This window comes from Sturnira hondurensis, unplaced genomic scaffold (genome assembly GCF_014824575.4).
Source record: "Sturnira hondurensis isolate 20B ecotype Veracruz unplaced genomic scaffold, ASM1482457v3 Scaffold0022215, whole genome shotgun sequence".
In the NCBI taxonomy this organism is placed as follows: Eukaryota; Metazoa; Chordata; class Mammalia; order Chiroptera; family Phyllostomidae; genus Sturnira; species Sturnira hondurensis.
The window spans coordinates 9,108,530-9,130,533 of NW_028094846.1; the positions used below are offsets into that span (position 1 = coordinate 9,108,530).

General features: G+C 39.9%; 1 protein-coding gene across 13 annotated transcripts in view; it reads right to left on the minus strand.

Annotated features, from left to right (window-relative positions):
- The window catches only part of ABL2 (ABL proto-oncogene 2, non-receptor tyrosine kinase), a 91,932-nt gene that overhangs the window by 22,440 nt on the left and 47,488 nt on the right, over window positions 1-22,004 (minus strand). For 5 of the 13 annotated variants that reach the window (XR_005064864.1, XM_037035203.1, XM_037035211.1 and 2 more), the window contains exons 2-3: window positions 2,340-2,402; window positions 992-1,162 (exon numbers count right to left, since the gene is read on the minus strand). Coding sequence is in view for 12 of the 13 variants with exons in the window: in XM_037035203.1 (XP_036891098.1) it covers window positions 992-1,162; window positions 2,340-2,402 (234 nt within the window). In the remaining variant the exon portion in view is untranslated. Of the gene's footprint in view, window positions 1-991; window positions 1,163-2,339; window positions 2,403-7,128; window positions 7,342-22,004 lie in introns of those variants that run through there. The other 8 variants (XM_037035206.1, XM_037035208.1, XM_037035214.1 and 5 more) reach the window with 6 other exon arrangements.

Sequence of the window (22,004 nt, forward strand, 5' to 3'; positions counted from 1 at the left end):
TGTCTTCCTCTCTTCTTGGAAGTTAGGGGAAGAGTTTTCTACTCTGGAAGGAAACTGACAGGGGTGTGGACTGGTGGAAATAGAAAATATTGGCCCTACTGACAGAGGAACCCTGGGAGAACTTCTTTTAATCCAGACAAAATGCTACCTTCAAAGAAAAAGGAAGTAAAAAAAGTACTGTATTTTTTAAATGTATTTTCTTGTCTTTAAAATAATAAAATAGCTTTAGCATGACATCATTGTACAGAAGAACCCGATACAAACACCTGGCACTTCACGGGTTTTACTAGACCCCCTTACTGACCCCCTACAGGTAAAGGAGACCCCACTCCTTGAGAGACACTAGTGGCTGCCGTCACTGGTGACAGAGGACTCAACGAACTTTCTCTATCGATGTTTCCTCGGTGACTGGGCTATCTTGGAAAATATTGACATGCAAGTTTACCTAGGAAAGAATGTTCTGAATCAGAGGTCCACAGACTTCTCCACTGAAGTATCACTCAAGGTACAAGGGCCTGCTGGAGCCCAAAGAAACTACTGCAAAGTATAACATTTCTATGATGTCCTTTGTTTTATCCTAAAATTGTGGGTAAAAATCTCCTCCCTATGCACAAACACACACCATACACACATCCCCTCACCACCCAAGCCCAAGCTACCCAGAACCTTTAAAGAAACGAGGCCAGGAGACAACGCACCCTCTTTCCCCGGCCTCCCGGCATGGGCACACACATACCACACCCGCTCTGGGACGCACTTCCACCCGGGTTTGAGGAACTCGGTTTTAAGCGTTTCTGCTTTTGATGAATCTGGCTGGACTTAAAAAACTGATACGCATAAAAGTTTTGTTTAAGAGTAAGTAAGAGTCCTTGAATGGAGGCCTGTCTTCTTAACTTGGTGTATCCACTCCTATTTAAAACCTCATCCTGAACCTTTATTCCCTAACCATGAATAGAAATGAAAAGTGAAAGGATCTTACTCAGAAGCTCACCTTTAGTGATGCTAAGTGTGTTATCACCACTCGCTACAAAATCATAAAGTGCAACAAAGAGATTAGGGTCACTCTCCGTGGCTCCCAGCAAGTTCTCCTTGGAGCTCCACCTGACGGCCTCGTTCAGCGCCTGGGGTTCAACATCACAGCCATAGGGGCGGTGCAGGGCTTCTGAAAGACAGAGGAGAGAAAGGAATTCGCAGTGAGTTCAACCGTTGGAATTCGTTGGAATTCAGTACACAAGCAGCATTTTAGCCGATGGCAGGGACGGACGGACGGACGGATGGACAGCTCCTGGGAGGGGCAAAACCGCAGAGCTGCGAGACCATGAAGAATGAGCAAATGGCACTATCTCCTAAACATAAGAGAAACTACTTGCTGAAAATATACCAAGATAGAGGTCACATAAAAAGGACACATTTAGTTGTGATTTATAGTCACTGACCAAATCCAGAAATTAATAGGGAAAACAGTTTTCTCAAAATGAAAAAAAAAATCTCAAAAAGAATTGGCAATTTGTCTTATAAAAATACAAGATACTATCTTGTGGTGGTGGTTTTGAAAGGGAACAGTTATGTTTTACAAGTCTTCCCTAACTACCCTCCTTCCCTTACTCTTTGTATAAAAAATTTGTGGAAAAGATAACAGATTTTAAGAAATATACACATATTGTATAAATCTAGACCCTCCATTTACATGTAAAAATAGTGCTTCCAGGGAAAAAAAAACTAAAATTATCTGTTAAACAACAGATGTTTTGGTTTAATACAAAATGTTCTCGCCACTCCCAAATACCTTTGTTTACCTCGCACTGTAAGAGCCTGCAATTGTTGCTCCAATGAAAAAAAAATTCTACCTATTTTCTTTTCCTAGGTGGCACATTTTTATAAAACATCAGGAATTTAATTGAAAGCACTAGAAAACATCACTACCGATGGACAGTGATTCAGTTTCTACACCACCGGTGATGGTGAAGCCCTGGAAGACCTGGTCCCTTCCTCCAGGGTTCATGGCTGCGAAGTTCAGTCGCACCACACAAACGGGTGATCCCTGCGGCACCTTCCCACAGCCCGGGTCAATGACACCAAACGTCACTGTTCTTCCAGCAGCAATTCCCTTACCCACTGGAATCGTTTCAGCAGCTACAAGCCACTACCAGCCTGTGTGACATAACAACACTTTTCTAATTATGGCTCTTTCTCCCACTCATTTTTAATTTAAAATAGATTTTTACCACCTTTGAACAAGAAAGAGAAAGCCTTGAATCTATGGTTTTACTTCTTTTCAAATCCATTCCTTCCTCCATGTCCACAGCCAATGCCTTGGATCAGACCCCGTCATCTCTCACCTGGACTACTGCCTCCAGTCTTGTCTCCCTCAAATCCGTCCTCCACACAGCTGGCAAAGTGATCTATTCAAAACAAAAATTTGACCATGTCACTCTTCTTAAGACTCTTCAATAGTTCACCATCAAGCGGAAATCTCTTTAACATGCCTTCAAGGGCTTTAAGATCGGGTCGCCACCTACTTCTCCAGCTTCACCTCTCCCCAGCTCACGCTCTAACATTATTTTAAACGTTAACACACCCCATGATGCTTCCTACATCTTTGCCTTTATTCACACTGTCCTGTCGACCTGGAATGTGGTCTCATTCCACCCCCTTTTGTTTTTTCGACTGGTTGACTTCCATTTGTAACACTCAGCTCCAATACAACCTTCCCCTAAGAAGCCTCACAGGTTCCTCCTCCTGCTGCCCCCTAAAAGCATTACATTTGCTGCAGTCACACCCTCTGTCTCTATCTTTGTAATATCATCAATGCATGCCTGTTTCCCAAACTTCACAGTGTGCATTTGGGCATAGGAATGGTATCTTTTTGCCCTCGCTGGTGTGGCTCAGTGGACTGAGCACCGGCCTGCAAACCAAAGGGTTGCTGGTTTGATTCCCAGTCAGGGCACGTGCCTGGGTTTTTGGGCCAGGTCCTCAGTATGGGGCGAGTGACAGACAACCACACACTGATGTTTCTCTCCCTCTCTTTCTCCCTCCCTTCCCCTCTGTCTAAAAATAAATAAAATCTTAAAGAAATAAAGAAAGAATGGTATCTTTTTTTTCTAGCAAGGAGTTGCATGTGTTCAGTAACTGTTGACTGAATGACCAAATTACACAAAAATGTAAGTGGCAGGAAACAATGACATGTATTTTAATCCTAAAATAGCATTAACCAATGTTTAAAAATGGTTTTATAACTGTATACATGAAATAGACAGGAATTCCTGCTGTGGGTTGAATCCATAATTCTCCTAACAGTTTTAGAGTTTATTTCACTTCATCACATTCCTTCTCCTCTACAAAGGAACACAGCTTTAAAATTCCACAGCTAATTACACTGTTATACATTAAGAATATTACAACAAACCTAAAGATATGTCCTGACAAGCTAATGTGAAACAGATGTGTTGTTCCCTTTCCAAAGGCAGAGTCACAGTGAATGGGAACAGCCGTATCACACACTAAAATAAGCGATTATGATTACAAAACAGACACCATAGTATATGAAACATCCTGGCCACATGTACCATGTTTCTCTTTATTCTAACAAAAATGATCTACTCTAGCAGAATTTCCACAGGGCTACAAAATGCCAGCCCTTTATTCACATGAAAAGAACTGTGAAAAGAAATACAAAGAATATTCATAATATTAGGTTCTATACTAAACACAATATATCCACACTAATGTTTCTTGCCAGTGATGGTGGTAACATACCACAATGTTTTGTGATCATTTCTCTATTTCATGATTATCAAACAATTAAAATACATTTCCTTAAGTAGGAGTCCCCTTGTTTGAAATTACAAAAGGAACAAAAATCAAGGGTACAATTGATTTTTGTACAATCAAAAAATTGATGGTACAATTTAACTTTTGTACCATCAATGACCAAGTTAAAAACAGTAATCAAGCAGACACTAAAACCAACTCTTAAGCCCTATAAGGCCAAAAACAGCAAATGTCATACATTCGTTATCTTACTTTGTGAAACCCAGTGTATTAAAATTTAAAGTTCACAAAACTATAATTTTAGTGAGCATCCATTCATTACTGAACATCTACTATACACCAGCCTTATGCTGAGCTTCAAAATATAAACATTATAAAGCACTATTTGGATTTTCAAGTACAAAAAAACTACTCTCCTTCTTTCTCCCACAGAATTCTTTATCTCAGTTAATGGTAATTTCATCTTTTTAGCTGCTCAAGCCAAAAAACCCGTGAGAGTCTGAGTATGTACTTCTAGCTCTAAGAAGTAGTCCTAGGAGTCTAATGTATAGCACAGTGATTGTACTTAATAATGCTGTACTACGATATACTTGAAAGTTACTGAGAGTAGATCTTACCATTTTGCAATATGCAAGAGTACTAAATCAACACATCATAAACATTAAACTTCCATAATCTTATGTATCAACTGTATCAATAAAGCTGGGGAGAAAAACAAAAACTTGGAATCACTCATGACTCCTTTTTTGCTCTCACATATCACATCCAATCCATCAGGAAACCCCACTGGCACTGCCTTCAAAATTGATATTCGGAGCGTGTTCATTTCTCACCCCCTCCATCATTCCCACCTGGTCACACAGTCATGTTTCCCCTAGGTTATTTCACCAAACTCCTTACTCATCTCCATGCCTCTGTCAAGACATGTTCCCTACTGTCTAGTCTCAAGACACCAGCCGGTTTTTAAAAGCCTAAGTCAGAGTGTGTTACTCCTATGGGCAAACCCACCTCAGGTGGCTCCCTGTATCTTAGAGTCAAGACTAAAGTCCTCACAAGGGCTGCAAGGTAGCAGCCCTCCCCTAGTTCACCTCATTCTGGCCACTGGCCTTCCTTGAACGGGCAGACACCCCCCTGCCTCAGGACCTTTGTACTGGCTTTGCCTGCTGCCTACAGCATTCTTCCCCAAGACATCCACATGACACTTCACGTAACCACCACCCTCTCGGCGCGGCATTCTCCGACTGCTCTATTTTAAAATACATCTATTCCTGACAACGCTCCATGTCCTCCATGTCTCCCTTACCAATTTATTTCCCCCCACAGCTCTTATTACCACAGAAATGTAATTTACTTATTATATTCATATGTATCCATCTAACTCCCCCAATAAGAACGTAAGTTTTACGAGAACAGGGGTCTCTGCCTGCTTCGTTCACTGATAAATTCCCAGCACCAAGAGTAGCGCATGTGTGTAAGAGGCTCTCGGAAAAGACGTGTGGCATAAATGACTCGTGTGCTCAGAGACTGCTCTAACGGGACAGACCGGAAAACAGCTCGGGAGTCAGGAGAGAGAGAACCTCTGAACCGGATGGGCAGGATCCTGCACTGCTGCCAGGACAGCGACAGGTTGTCAACGTGCGAGACACGTCTATGACACACGGTTCGTCTCACCGAAGAGGAGCTCCATCAAGCTCAGAGGAGGATTGTTAAAGGCAAGTCAGTTTCTTAACAACCATGTTATTTGACAAAAGGAAAAAAAGAACAAGACCTGCGGCATAATTTTATGTAAATTTAAAAATATTTGGGGTGGGCAAAAGGTTTAGAGTCATGAGTACATGAAACAGAGTTTATTCTTGTATTATTAATTATTGAATTATTTTCCATATAAACTGTAAATCTACTTTTGCCCACCCCATATTCACACCAAATGATACTGTATACTTCTCAAATATACAATATAATAAATACAGGATAGGACAAAAGCAATTTTTGAAGCCAAAGTACTAAAAAATCACAACTTGAAAAACAATCTTTTTTTATTCTCTACTCCTTGCCCCATCACTGGCTTTATGATTTTTTTGGTCAAGTCAAAAGGCCTTATTTCCTTCCTTTCTTCTTTCTCCCCCCGGGCCTCTGGTCTCAGACAGCTAAGGGCCCACTTCCCACATGGCCCGTCTGCACAGGATATCCACCGGAACACATCCTACCACTAGCGCAAAACAAAGGGAGAGCTTTTCAAAGACAGAAAACATCCTAATATTTTCCTCAGGAGAAGAATGAACACATATTAAATCATAAAGAGCTAAACAACTAATGAAGAGAACAAGCTAAGAAATAAAGGCAAAAAAGACCCAAAAATCCCATAAGAAAAGCAAGTAAATGCCACAGTGTTGCCCAGTGGGTCTAGTCCCCTCTCCTCTCCTTGGCGTGTAGAACAGAAATGTCCGGGTGACTCGGACGCACTGCACCTGCCCCAGTGCCAGTGAGCAGGCTTGGAATGCTGTTTCTGAGCAACACTGTGAAGTGCCCACTACACATTAGGCAAATTAGACAGCAAATCAGTCTTTTACTAATTACTGTTACAGACGTAGATCACAGACTTGAGACAACAGAAGATGCTGATTTTCATTCAGAAAAAACAGGACCCAGGCAGCAGAAATACATTATGACTACCAAGAAAAGGTAGTTTTATTACTTTTTCCTACTGATATAGTTGCAGGAAACAATAAAAATAAGGCTAAACATAGAATTAGAAACTTATACAAAGTAAATTATCAGTATTAAACAAGTTAAAATCCAGACTAAAATCCAAACTCAAATTTAGAGATAATTCCTAAATGTAATGTTTAACTGTATTACAAACACTTTTCACCAATTAGTCATTCAGTAACTTTGACCGGTTTACTTAAAAATCTGCCAGGTAGGAACTGGAAAAATTAATGTACAAAATTTCAGCTTGGGCATTTCCAAGTACAAATGCTTATCTTGCCAGAATTCTGCTTTACCTGACTGAATGCTCTCTAAAAAGCAAATACTTTTTAATACCTCTTTTATAAAACCATTTAAGGTGATTGAATAAATCATTCAATAGTTCTCAAAACATAGTTCAAATTCTTTATATCAAGCCATGTCTATCTTAACACCACGAAATACCACGTGTTAGCCATCCATTCCTTCTTTGTAGGCACGGACGGAGGTCCTGCTGTAACATGCGGGAAACAGGGCACACACCAGTGTCACTGGCCACGAACGAAGACAAGGATGGTAACACACAAGATTCCTTTCTTGAAATCTCCACTCGTGCTTGATTTCTGTGGTTATCTACCCCCCTCCCCAACTGCCACCTCCGAATCATACCTGCTAAGTTGGGCAGAGCAGTTTCTGGGGCCTCAGTGCGCAGGCAGCGAAGTGAAGTGTCCTGATCTCTGCCATAACTGTTAGCCTGGAGCAGAACTGTCCCCAGGACCATTCCTCTGCCCAGAAGCACAAAACTCACACTGTTCTGTGACGAGGAAGTCTCAGCATTCCACTCTGACGGGCAACACCACGTGCACGGGGCACTGACTCATGGGCGGAGTGGCCAGGAACCAACAGAGGCATAAGAAGTTATAAGTGCCAAGTGGGAGGAGGGTGACCGAAAGGCAAATGTCTAGTAACTAGGAAAAGATTGAGTCAGAATGGAGTTACTTCAGAACCTCAGGGATTATTGTGAACAAACAAACAAGTAAAATTCGACACACACACACACGGATAACAGATAATAAAATATGTAGGGACCTGTATATATATAGATAGGATTTCATTCCTAAATAAATGATTTAGTGAGATTGTAGAGAACTTTCCTTGGGAAAAGATCTGTTTACAATAAAACCCCAATACACTTTTACAAAAAGAGGAGCCGCCTAATGAGACGCATCTCTTGCATCACTTAAAGTGGTTCCGGAAACCACGAATCCAAAGTCAAAAAANCGTGCACGGGGCACTGACTCATGGGCAGAGTGGCCAGGAACCAACAGAGGCATAAGAAGTTATAAGTGCCAAGTGGGAGGAGGGTGACCGAAAGGCAAATGTCTAGTAACTAGGAAAAGATTGAGTCAGAATGGAGTTACTTCAGAACCTCAGGGATTATTGTGAACAAACAAACAAGTAAAATTCAACACACACACACACGGATAACAGATAATAAAATATGTAGGGACCTGTATATATATATATAGATAGGATTTCATTCCTAAATAAATGATTTAGTGAGATTGTAGAGAACTTTCCTTGGGAAAAGATCTGTTTACAATAAAACCCCAATACACTTTTACAAAAAGAGGAGCCGCCTAATGAGACGCATCTCTTGCATCACTTAAAGTGGTTCCGGAAACCACGAATCCAAAGTCAAAAAAATACTTACAGTCTGATTCAGAGGCACAGAAGCCCAGAAATGACTACTTTCACTAATATTTGACTCTACAGCTTAATAAAAGTTAAGAACATGGCATGATAGTGTTGAAAACTTTTCAGTGCTAGAACTTTTAAAAGTCAAAGTCTAATCTTTTTATGAATATTTATTTAACGTTAAATAAAATTTAAGAACCTGCAAATGAGACCACCTTATGAGAATTAAACTAGTAACTTCTACAAATAACTAATGAATTTAGTGATATAATCTATAAAAATAATACAAGAATGTTTGTAACTATACAGCTAAAACCACTTATTGATTCAATATTTATTAAGCACCTAGTATGTACCAGGTCCCAGGTCAATAAAGGTAACAGTAATATTATGGAATGGCAGAATGAAATAGCCTTAAATAAAGCTGAAACAAAATTATAATGTAACCTTAAAGAAAGAATGACCTTGCTGGAGGTAATTATTAATAGTTTAAAAAAAAAGCTTACACTTTCGATAAAACTAACCTTTATAGTATAACCAGCACTGTTAACTTTATAAGGAAAACAGGAGTTAAATGACTAATCGTTACCTCAGCTAATGACTCAGAATTTCAAATACCAGGCTAAATTTTTCCTTCCCTAGATTATAAAAATATAAGGAAAAGGATCTTGATAATCCATGCTCTATACATATTTATATTCTATATCATATGGTTTACTATTTAATCAGTAAATCTGCTATTTAAATTATCAATAATTAATAGTTACATTTTCAAATGCTCTTATCTCATAACCAGGAGTAAAGAAGGATGAACAGATAAACAAAATTTAGTATATAAATACAATGGAATACTATTCAACCATAAAAAGAAATAAAATTTTGATATATGCTCCAACATAAATGGGCTTTAAATGCCCTACACTAAGTGAAATAAACCAGAGACACAGATGAATACTGTATGATTCCAGTAGATATGTAATATCTGGAGTCTGTTCTAGCTGTTACCAACATTGTGAATGCACTTAAAGCTACTAAATTACACACAAAGCTATTTAAAAATAGCTTAAAATGTAAATTTTACATTATCTCTATCATATAACAGTAAAACATTTAAGAATAAAAGGCACTGAGGTCTCCAATAGAGGTCTCCCTCTATTATGCGGGTCATATCTACCACTATATATCATATTTAAAATTAAAACTGAGGTTTTAACAATATTTATAAATTTTAAAATAATAAACCTATTATGTTAATGTTTTTAAAAATAGCCTTCAAAAGAGAGTTAAGAGGTAAGAGCAATATTTTGCAACTCCCTTTAGTGTCTGACTTAACCGAATCCTAGTTTTGCATTTAATCTGTAGTAATGTATTTTTGTTGAAATATATGAAAATCTTAATGCACATGGGTAAGTAGGTGCAAAAAGTTTAATTTTGATAGTATTTCAGATTATTATAGATATTCTTATTTGATACCACAGATAAAGGGGTTTCCCAGTCAAGAAAATGCTAAAGGAGATCATCGCCACCAAACCAATACTACAAGAAATGTTAAAGGGTCTTCCTTAAGAAATAGAAAAGAAAGAAAAAATATGAATAATAAAATGGCAATACATATCTATCAACAATAACTTTAAATGTATATGGAATACAGGCTCCACTCAAAAGACAGAGGGTGGCTGAATGGCTAAGAAAACGAGACCCACACATGTGCTGGAGACTCACTTCAGAACAAAAGACACACCAACAAAGGGATGAAAAAAGGTATTTCATGAACATGGAAATGAAGGGGAAAAAAGCTGGAGGAGCAATACTCATACCCAACAAAACAGACTTTAAAACAAAGGCTTAACCAGAGACAAAGGAGGACCCAGCAATCCCACTTCTGAGTATTTACCCAAAGAAACCCAAAGCACTAATTTGAAAAGACAAGCGCATCCATATGTTCACTGGAGCATTAATCACAATAGCGGAGAGATGGAAGCAACCCAAGTGCCCATCAACAGACAAATGGATAAAGATGGTGTGTTAGATATATACAACGGAATACTACTCAGCCATAAAAAGAATGGAATCTTGCCATCTGTGATAACATGGATAGACCAAGGGGGTACTGTGCTGAGCAAAAATCACACACAATATGATTCTGTCTGATTCTGTATGATTTCACTTATATTTGGAATCTAAAGAACAAAATAAACAAACACACAAAACAGACCCTCGGACAGAAGAAGGGAGTTGGGGAACTGGTAAAGGGGATGGAATTAAAGGAGCACAAATTGCCAGTTATCAAATAGTCACCGAGATGTAAAGTAAAGCACAGGGAATATAATCAATAATATTATAATAACTATGTACGGTGCCAGATGGGTACAAGATTTATTGGGGTGATTACTTCGTAAGGTATATATTGAGTGTATACCTGAAACTAATATAACATTATATGTCGACTATAATTTAAAAATTAAAAATTAAAAAAATAAAGTTTTAAGAAGACTACAGTATCTTGTTAGAAAACTAAAAAATTAAGATATAAAAATATAAAGAAAATATGAAGATTCTTTTCTGATTCCATGCTGCTTTTAACTATCTAAACCATCTAATACCTTGTAAACATTTTTTGAGAATGAAATGAAAAAGTACACATGAAAAAACTAATTAATACAAAATGATAAATGAGAGCCTAAAAAGATTGAACTCAACAAAGTTATTAGTAGAGTAAGGCAGGTTTTCATTTTTAAAATGGTTTGTTTCCAAGTTTATAAAAGCAACATATGCTCATTATAGAAATTTGGGAACTATATATAAATAGAAAGACAACAACTCAATATTTATACAACTTATATTGTTACCCCCATTTACAAAATTATTAAAATAATACACACTTTTAATCTGTATAATGACTCATTGTTTGGCCCAGTATTTATTGAGTGGTCACTATGTGCAAAGCACTTTGTCAGGCAGGAAGTGTTAGGTGCTAGGCAAAAAAATAAATAAAGTCCGTAAGAGATAAAGATAACTCTTATGGATGGGCTAGGATGGGGAATTTCTGTACTTTAAAGACTGGGGGGAAGGATCTAAAACTGAAAGAATGTAGCAAGTGTAAAAGCCCTGAGGTAGGAAAGAAACTGGTATGCAGAGGAGATGAAAAGTGTGGCTATAATTGAGAAAGTGAGAAGAGGAACACGAAAATAAGTACAACAGACAGGAGCCGGCCAGACCGAGCCCTTAAGGATTTAGGATTCTATTCCAAGTGCAAGAGAAATCCACTCAACGGTTTTGAGCAGGAGGTCATATGGTCTGACTTCCATTTTGTAAAAGGTCACTCTGGCTACAGGGTGAAAAAAATGGATTAGATGGGGAACAAAATTAGAAACAAAACCATGCAGCAGTTCAGGAATGGGATCGTGCTGGCTTGGAACAGAATGATGTCAGGGAAGACGAAAGTGGAAGAATTTTAAAACCCAGTTGAGAGACGGACTGACAGAACTGCAGATTACCTGGACGTAAGAGGCGAGAGAGGGAGAAAAAGAAGGGCTGCCGGCTTGTAGGCAGAGTAAAGGGGCAGACGGCCATGTAATCACCGAAAAGCAGGAGCAGGGAATCTGAGGAACAGAATGAAACACCTAGTTACACTGATCTGGGGCTCAGAGACGCTGGGAGGCTGCAGACACCAGCACATCAATGGCACTTAAAACCGCGGATCTGAACGACAGCACCCGAGGGGCCGGGAGACGGACGTGCAGCACAGAACCTACCGGAACAACGATTCCAGAACGCAGGTGTTCGTTTGGAACCACATTATCTTCAGTGCTGAGAGGAAATACCCTTTCTGAATTTTGACAGTTTCATCAAACTAAAATTTGTCTACCCCAAATTCTATACGCACACAAAAATACCCTTCAGAAATAAAGGTGAATAAAGACAATTTCAGCTGAAGAACTCACTGCCGCAGACTTGAGCTAAAAGAATTGTTCATGGAAATTCTTCAGACAAAATGCAAACGATACCAGAGGGAAACGCTGAAACATCAGGAATAAAGAGAAACAAAAATGATAAATAAAATATATTACTCTCTTCTTGAGTCCTTTAACATATGTCTGGCGGTTTGAGCAGAAAGGGCAACACCCTCTGTAGGGACTGTTCAGTGTGTAACCACCTAACACAAAGGCGAAGGGAAAAGAAAACTGTAAGACGGTAAGGTTTTCTTTTCTTCTTTTTCATATTTCACTTGAGGTGGTTAAATGTTGAATATATGTAAGTTGTGGAAAGTTCAATATGTATAGTGAAATCCCCACAGCAACCAGTAAAAAATCTCTATAAAGAGATACAGCAAAAAAAGAAGAAAAAACCTAAATTAAAATGTAATGATAAAAAAACATGTTAATAATCCAAGAAAAGGCAGAAAGGGGAGACAAAGACACAAACAGAAATTAAAATGGTACTACAAAAGATAAGGCAGACTGTCAAAACACATATATGATTCAACTACATGCTATCTAAAAAACTCACTTCAAATACAATCATATAAGCAGGTTAAAAATGAAAGGATGAAAACGTGTGTTCACATAAAAACTTAAACTTGAATATTCATAGCACTATTCATAATAGCCAAAGTGAAAACAACTTAAATGTCCATCAACTTAAAAATGGATAAATAAAATTATTCAGCAATAAAAAGGAATGGAGTACTAATACATGCTATAACATATAGACAAACCTTGAAAAAATTATGCCAAGTGAAAGAAGCCAGTCAGAATGAACACACACTGGTGATTCCACATAGCTGAACTGTCTGGAACTGGGAAATCGAGAGACAGACGGGACATCAGTGGTAGCTGATAGTCCCTTCCCTCTCCCCAGGGACTGGGGTGTGAGAAGAACGACAGAATGACTGCTAACAGCTCTGGGACTTCTTTTGGGGTGATGAATATGTTCTAAAACTGGACTGTGGTGAGGGCTGTACAACTATGTACTTTAAAAAAATCACAGAATTGTATATTTTTAAAACATACAATATAAGTCACAACTTATATAAGTCACAACTCAATAAAGTTGTTGTTTTTTTAAGATTTTATTTATTTAACTTAGAGGGGAAGGGAAGGAGAGAGAGAGAGAGAAACATGAGTGTATGGTTGCCCCTGTGCGTCCCCCGCCAGGAACCAGGAACTGGCCTGCAACCCAGACATGTGCCCTGACTGGGAACTGAACAGCGATCGTGTGGTTCGCAGGCCTGTGCCCAATCCACTGAGCCACACCAGCCAGGGCTAGAGTTGTTTTTAAATAAAGCATAAAACATAGAAAACAAAATACAAAACTGGACTCTTATTCTCTATGAGAATGAAAAGAATCTATAAACGGGAGGAAATATTCGCTAATTATATATCCGACAAAGAACACGCATCCAGAAGACATAAAGAGCTCTCAAACTTCACAATATGAAAACCAACAACTCAATTAAAAAATTAATAAAAATCCTCTTCACTGAAGGATACAGGAATGACAAATAAGATGTCCAACATTAGCAGCCATTAAAGAAATGCACATTAATACCGCAATGAGAAATCACTACATGCCTACCAGGGTGGCTAACACAGAAAGTACTAGCAACACACCAAGTGCTAGTAATGAGGCAGGACGCAAACCAACGAGAACTCACACGCACCGCTGAGTGGCATGCAAAATGGTACAGCACTCTAGAAAGCAATTCGGCAACGTCTTGTAAAGTAAAACATATACCTACCATTATGATCCAGCAATTCCACTCCTAAGTACTTACCCCAGAGAAACAAAAACTTACATTCACAAAAACCAAATGTTTATGACATAAACATTTCTGCCCCAAACATTTCTATTCATAACTACCCCAAACTGGAAACAAAATAAATGCCCTTCACAGGTGAATGGATAAACTGTAGCACATGTGTACAATGGAATAGTACTCAGCAATAAAAAAGGAATGAACTCCCAACACACACAACAACTTGGCTAGATCTCAAAGGCACTATGCTGAGTCTCTCAAAGAAGCCAGTATCAAAAGGTTACAATTCTCCAATAAGGATTTCTTTTTTGGCAAGGGTGGTGATGCAACTATTCTGTGACCTAAATGTAATGGTAGTTACACAAATCCATACATTGGTTAAAATTCACAGAACTGTACATTCCCCAAAGGTCAGTTTTACTCTATGTTAATTTAAAAAAAAAATTAAGTCCAGGATCAGGAAAAGCCTTGAAGAACTCCTACACTTAGAAACCAAACAAAGAAAAGAAGGCAGCAAAGGAGAGCCAGCAAGGAAGGAAAACTCCCCAAGCTTCAGAAAGGTGACTGAAGAAGGAGGGAATGGTCACTAGTCACCTACAGTTGAGATGTGAATAAATACGTACAAAAAAGTATCCACTGCTTTTATAAGCTATATGGCAAAAAATTCTCCAGGTTCTTAGAAACCTTCTAAAGCTTTCCTGCTAATGGTTACCTATACCCCCTCTTGCAGAGGCATCATCATTTCCAATTTGCGTCTGTAACCAAGTCACACATTACGTTGTACCCCGCTATTTTTCTCTATTTAACATTACCTCTTAGAGCAAATTTTCAAATCAATGGACATTTTAAGACTCATGATACATATTCCTAAACCACTTTCCAAAAATTCTTACCTCTTCATACTCATCAACTCTGCAAGAACACTCACCTCACAAAGGTGCTTACATTACTTTGAATTCTGAAGGCAAACAGCAGTAACTTGTTTAAATTCACAATTCACTGCTAATAAGGCAGGACACTTCCCATTTCTTTTGGTAACTATATTTCAATTTACTTCTAATGAGGTAAAATGCTTTCCCATTTCTTTTGTTGTTTCTGTTTCCTATTTTGCAAGCTGTTTAGAGGCACTGGTGGTAAATAAAAATCAACAAGCGGGAAATTACAAAATACAACTCCTGGTGTTACTCCTACTACTAGACATGGCAAAGAAAAGAGTTCAATTCTTCCCTGTGTAGGCCCCAAATTTCAAACAGTTCACAAACGGAGCTGTCGCTTTTATTTTTTAATATATTTTATTGATTGTGCTATCACAGTTGTCCCATTTCCCCCCTTCACTCCCCTCCACCCTCTCCCACCCACATTCCCCCCCCCTTTAGTTCATGCCCATGGGTCACAAGTTCTTTAGCTTCCACATTTCCCATACTATTCTTACCCTGCCCCCGTCTATTTTCTCCCCTCTGTCTATGCTACTTATTCTGTACCTTTTACCCCCTCTCGCCCCCTCCCACTCCCCTGTTACTAACCCTCCATGTGATCTCTGTTTCTGTGCTTCTGTTCCTGTTCTGGCTGTCTGCTTAGTTTGTTTTTATTTTTGTTTTTGTTTTAGGTGTGGTTGTTAATAATTGTGAGTTTGCTGTCATGTTACTGTACATGCTTTCATCTTCTTTTTCTTAGGTAAGTCTGTTTAACATTTCACATAATAAGGGCTGGGTGATGATAAAGTTGACCAAGTCCTTTAACTTGACCTTATCTGAGAAGCACTTTATCTGTCCTTCCATTCTAAATGGACAGAGCAATCTTGGATGTAGGTCTTTGGATTTCATGACTTAGAATACTTCTTTCCAGCCCCTTCTTGCCTGCAAGGTTTCTTTTGAGAAATCAGCTGACAGTCTGATGGGAACTCCTTTGTAGGTGACTGTCCCCTTATCTCTTGCTGCTTCTAGGATTCTCTCCTTCATTTTAACCTTGGTTAATGTAATTATGATGTGCCTTGGTGTGTTCCTTCTTGGGTCCAACTTCTTTGGGACTCTCTGAGCTTCCTGGACTTCCTGGAAGTCTATTTCCTTTGCCAAACTGGGGAAGTTTTCCTTTATTATTTGTTCAAATAAATTTTCCCCTTGCTGCTCTTCCTCTTCTCCTTCTGGCACCCCTATAATTCAGATTTGGAACATTTAAAGATGTCCTGGAGGTTCCTAAGCCTCTCCTCATTTTTTTTGAATTCTTGTTTCTTCATTCTTTTCTGTTTCTTTCTTCCTTCTGGTCCACTCCATGGATTTGAATCCCAGTTTCCTTCCCATCACTATTGGTTCCCTGTACATTTTCCTTTTTCATTTAGCGTAGCCTTCATTTTTTCATCTAATCTGCAACCAGATTCAATCGATTCTGTGAGTATCCTGATAACCAATATTTTGAACTGTGCATCTGATTGGTTGGTTACCTCTTGGTCGCTTAGTTGTATTTTTTCTGGAGCTTTAATCTGTTCTTTTATTTGGACCTTTTTTTTGGGGGGGGGTCTCAATGTACCTGTTATGTATGAGGGGCAGAGCCTTAGGTGTTCACTAGGGCAGGGCAACCCATGTGGCTGGGTTGTGATACTGTATGTCGGGGAGGGGTCTGAGAGGGAACAATGCCACTTGCTCCACTCTGTGGGATTTCAATCCCTTTCACTGCTTCCCCCAAGCAAACTGGGCCCTTCTGGTTCTGATTCCCGGGTGGGTGGGTGGGCTTGTGCACATTCTAGGACCCTGTGGGTCTCTCCAACGAACTCTCCTGTGAGGCTGGGAGTCTCTCCTGGAACCTCAACCCCCACGGGTGTTTTCAATCAGAGGTTTGAGGCTTTATTTCTCTGCACTGGGACTCTGGGTTGCACGGTCTGTCCCGCTCCCATTTCGCCTGGTTCATCTGTGAGCCAATGTGGGACCACCCAGTCTGCCAGCTGCTTTGTGCTCTGCGCCCCTCCACGATCCGCCGTCTCCTGGGTCTGCCCACTGTTGTCCTGCCCAAGTCCTCTCTGCCCAGCCGCCAGACTCCGCCCCTCCTACGGGTCAGGATGAATGTCTCTTCTTTAACTCCCTGGTTGTCCAACTTCCATACAGTTCAATTTTCTGTCAGTTCTGGTTGTTGTTTTTAAATTGTTGTTGTCCCTCTTTTGGTTGTGTGAGGAGGCACAGTGTGTCTCCCTACACCTCCACCTTGGCTGGAGTGGAGCTGTCGTTTTTAGAGCCGAGTTTGACTCTCAGAGTGGACAGCTGCCCCAGGTGAGCTGGCCCATGGCAGGCCACCTCCCCGCTTTTCATATCAGCATGAAACAGAGTCACAGAGACCTAGACCAGAAAGTACTTCAGGGTCTAATGGGAGACCTTGAAATATGCTCCACTCCATCATTACCGAGAAGAGGAAACAAAGCTGGTGTCAGAACCGGGCGATCTGCAAGGTGGCAGCTGCCTCAGCCCTGCCTGTTCCCAACCCTCACCCTCTCCCTCCCAGGCAGCAGCTGGCCGCAGTTCTAAGAAAGGAGAGAACCAAGTCCGCACTGTGCTACTTCACTCTTAGCATTCACCCCTCTACCTTTCCTTCTGTGAACTCGAAGCTTTAGGAACAAATACTGGCCTCCCATTCCAAAAAGGTTCCTGAAGTTAATTAGCTCTTTTTTAAATCCAAGAGACACAGTGGTGTGGGGAAAGGGAAAAGATGCTGTTATAGCTTTTATATTTTGTGACAGCAAGTCTCTGAGTTACTGAATTTTTAAAATCAGCAATCCTATCAATCATTTTATTAGCAAAGCACTTCTTGGGTTTCACCGGACAGAGAGATGCATAAAGGTTCTGTACTTGTACAGACTTCATCTTACTGGAGGAAAAAAGACATAAATAGGGAAGTATAAATTAAAGTAGATATACTATTTAGGCAAAGGAAGAGATTACTTAATCAGAAATGATCAGAGGTCGGATTCAAGAATACAGGAATTCGAACTACTATTTGAAAGATAACACAGGATTTAAGTAGACAGAGGGAGAAAGCACAGTTGTGATTAAAATGCCACTTTGATTTTTTGTGATACACTCACACTGACATGAAAGCTAAGGAGAAAGGCCGCAACTACTGTCGCTAACTAATCTAGAGAAGATTTCATCTCACAAAAGTTTAGAGGCTCTTCAGTTGCTTATTTTTATTTCTATACATTTGACTTTTTTAGCCATACAAATCTTAAACTTGAGTTCAATAAATTTCTCCTTACCTTTTAATGAATTTATTTTCAAGGTAGGAAGGCACCCCTTTAGATTATACGGAAAGAACTAAAGTTTGCAGTTACGGTGTCAAGTTTCCCACTAAGCACTTTGGATGCATATAACTTCATTTAAGGACTCCACATGCGCTTACATTTTTTTCCAGTTTTACAAATGAAAACTGTCCATTCAGATATTTAAATAACTTGTCTAAAGGATACCTCACTTTTTAAAAAAGATTTTATTTATTTATCTTTAGAGGGGAAGAAGGGAAAGAGAGAGGGAAAGAAACATCAATGTATGGTTGCCTCTCGTACATCCTCTGCCGGGAACTGGCCTGCAACCCAGGCACGTGCCCTGACTGGGAATTGAACCTCGATCCTTTGGTCCGCAGGCCTGCACTCAATCCACTGAGCTACACCAACCAGAGCGGATACCTCACTTTTTGAATGGCAGGGTCCAGAGCTGCTGCTTAATAAAGATTTCTTAGAGAGGAAAAAAAGGTAAAAACCAAACCTCTTTAACTTAGGAATCATTATCCCTAAGGAATAATTTTAATTATTTATAAATTTATAAATATCCCTTAAGAATAAAATTAAATGTAACTTAAATGAACTAAAGAAACTCAATTATTTGGTTGTAATTTAATTCAATTTTTCCCTGACAAAAGAAATTAACCCTAAAAGGACGAGATTTTGTAAGGTAGCACTGGGCCCTGGAGGGTCACAAGCCACTGTAAACACCTAAGTCATCACTCCCGTCGAGAACGTGCACTTCACACCTACCTGAAGCCTCCAAACACACAAAGGAATCATCTGCTCCTGTCGGAGCAGGAGCTTTCCCTAATAACGGAACCATAGATATCGACACATTCTGGACCCAAAACTCTTCTATTGCTGTATCATCACTCATGATGTCCACAGCCCTGAAGGACAGGCATTATCACTAACACACAGACCCTCAGAAATACTGAGCAACGTGACAGGCTGGTTCAGCAGGCTCCTCACCCTAGGTCCTGTCTCACTCCGAAGCACGTGCTCCCTTCACTGCTCCGGGCCGCCTGCCTCATTCAGCAGAGAGTGATAAAAAAACACTGGTGAAGTCTGGCTTGGCTTTTTACCTCCTGGAGAAGACGCTGGAGAGAACCAGACTCCCCCAATGGAATGGCCTTGATTCCTCTGTCCGTACATAGAGTGACATTTAAGAGTCAAACCTAAGAGATTAATCAGAATGCTAACACATGCTTACCGACCAGTCCACCCCATCCCAGGAAACTGGAAATTTCGACATTACTCCCAGTAGCAGAGTGGTCACAAATGTTTCCAGAGCTAATGCACAATGACTCAGAAAAGCGTTTTAAAAATTTGTATAGGCCACGTCAGAACTTAGAATGCATCCAAACAGCCTTTTCTCTACCTAACCGTACAACTTTCATCTTTCCTTGAACAATTTTATTTAGAGCAAAACAAAATAGGCTGTCTTTACTTTTGATTTATCCTTAAAAAAAAAAAAAAAAGAACAAAACTCTTCCCCAGTGTATGGCTCACCTCAGAATCATTGCACACAAAAAGGAAGTGTTATGCGTGGACGTTCACTAGGAGATACTTCTTACAGTTCTACAAGTTCTCTTACCTTACCCTGTGGGACACCTGCCGCCGCCCTGCAACTAACTCAGTAACATAATTATCCTTTCATGTGATGCTAAAAATCAAAGAAGTAGGTTTTTCCTGTTTCAGACCCGTGGAGCTAGTTTCATAATACCTGTAAAGAGGCGTGTCTCTGTGTACACAGTACACTCCCTACCCCTGGGTCCTGGCTGCGAGCTATTTCCTGAACTCACGTACTTCCGATGGTCTTGAGACACAAAGACCTCATTCATTACCCGATTTCGGCCACTGCTGGCCCACCCAGAGCAGCAGAGCTCTCCCTACAGCATGAGTGTTAGAGGTAGTAAGAAAACACAGAATTCAAACTACAGAATTCTTTTGGTGTAGGGTTCGTATTAATACACATTGTTTTGTTCACATAATCTATTAAAAACACTCAGCATTCAATCCCTGTGATTTCATTGCTGAATTCTATAGGTTAAAACAAAACTATCACTGAAATTACAAAATTACATGTCATAATTAATAAAATTCTATATTAAAGTTATTTCCACTAGATCTGTCAGTATCAAGGTATGAACACAGAGCACTGTACCTACTACGTGAACACCACATATTCACATCACTCTGTGTACTATGACTTACAGTGAAGTTCACCGTCAGCACTGGCCTAATTTATGACGTGGGGTAGAAATCACAGGACAGCAAAAAACAAAAAACAAACAAAAACCCTGGTTTAACACCACCACTACCAATAATGTCTTTTCAGGCCACTACCCCAAATACCAGATGAAGGTATGGGGAAGGGGAAGAGAAAGGAATTCTTCAGAAGTATCCAAAAAATAAAAATACAGAATTCTTTTGGAGTAAGATTTGAAATTCTGCGTCTGGCACTTATGAGCCTTGAAATCGTGGCCAGTTAAGAACAATGAAAGCAACTAAAGTCACCCTAACGACAGCAGGGGACGAAAGCAGCATAGTGGTATTGCGAAAGTATGTGTGCCCTCTTAAGTAGCCTCCTGCACCGGGACTACCTGCCCTCAGCTTCCAAACTAGACTGTTTTACGCCCCGGCCCCCAATTACCCGATGGGCCTTCTGACTAATGTAGTGCAACTGAGAGCTGACCAAAGGCTAGAAAGGGGGAAGTAAGGTAAGGCCTCTTTCCATGAAGAAGGCACAGAGGACAGGGAAGGCGTTCGAGAAAAGATAAAGCCAGACCAAGACACCACAGAAAACTACATACCAATATCCCTTATAAATACAGATGCAAAAATCCTCAATAACTTACTAAAAACCAAATCCAGGAGCATACCAAAAGAACTAGCAAACACCTTACCAAGTGGGATTTATCCCAGGAATGAAAAGCTGGTTCAACATACAAAAAGCAATCAGTGAAATGCATTAAGTTAACAGAACACAGTAAAAATACACGATCATCTCAATATGATCCCCAAAAGGACAAAGGCAGCACCATTTTCTGTGCAGGCCTTTGACCTCGTTCAACACAACTGCCATTTCACTCTTCTGAGCTTGTGTCCCCAGGACGGGAAAATTACTGGAAAAGCAAAAAAACAGAATTGTGACTAACCGCTCCTCACAGCCGCAGGCAAAAGATAACACTGGGGCAAACTGCAGCTTACCCCAAACCAACCAAGATCGCCGGGGTTGCAACATCCCTAACAGCCCAGGACCACACAACAGCAACCCCTTCACCCTTTAGAATCCATCAAAGACTCAAAACCCTCAACGCTCACGGCTAGCTTAGTTCTCCATACCTGGTGCCTTTCTGCTCATGGAAAGTGAATAAAACCTGGAAAGTGAATGAAACTTGGCCATCACATGTTCCTCTTTGTGAATTCTTCCACAGCCCACATCAATGACCAGCCTAACCATTCCTATTCGAATTATTATGTGGAAACTAGTTTTAAAGTATGCATTCCTGATTTAGATATGTAATTTCTAGTTTTTAGAAGTCAGGCTTTACAGAACTCTTATAAGTTATGTTTAACAAGAATATATGATACTACTGGGTTGGCCAAAAAGTCTGTTTGGTGTTTCCGTAAAATAACAGATTTTTTTCCACTTTCACTATGGACTTTATTGAGTTGGATACTGTGAGTATGCCAGCTATCTCCCAAGTGGTGTGACGCGGATCATTCTCAACATCTCAATTTGGTCACTATCAACTTTAACTGGTCTACCTGATGGCGAAGCACCGTCCAACAAGACATCTCCAGCACAAAACTTCACAAACC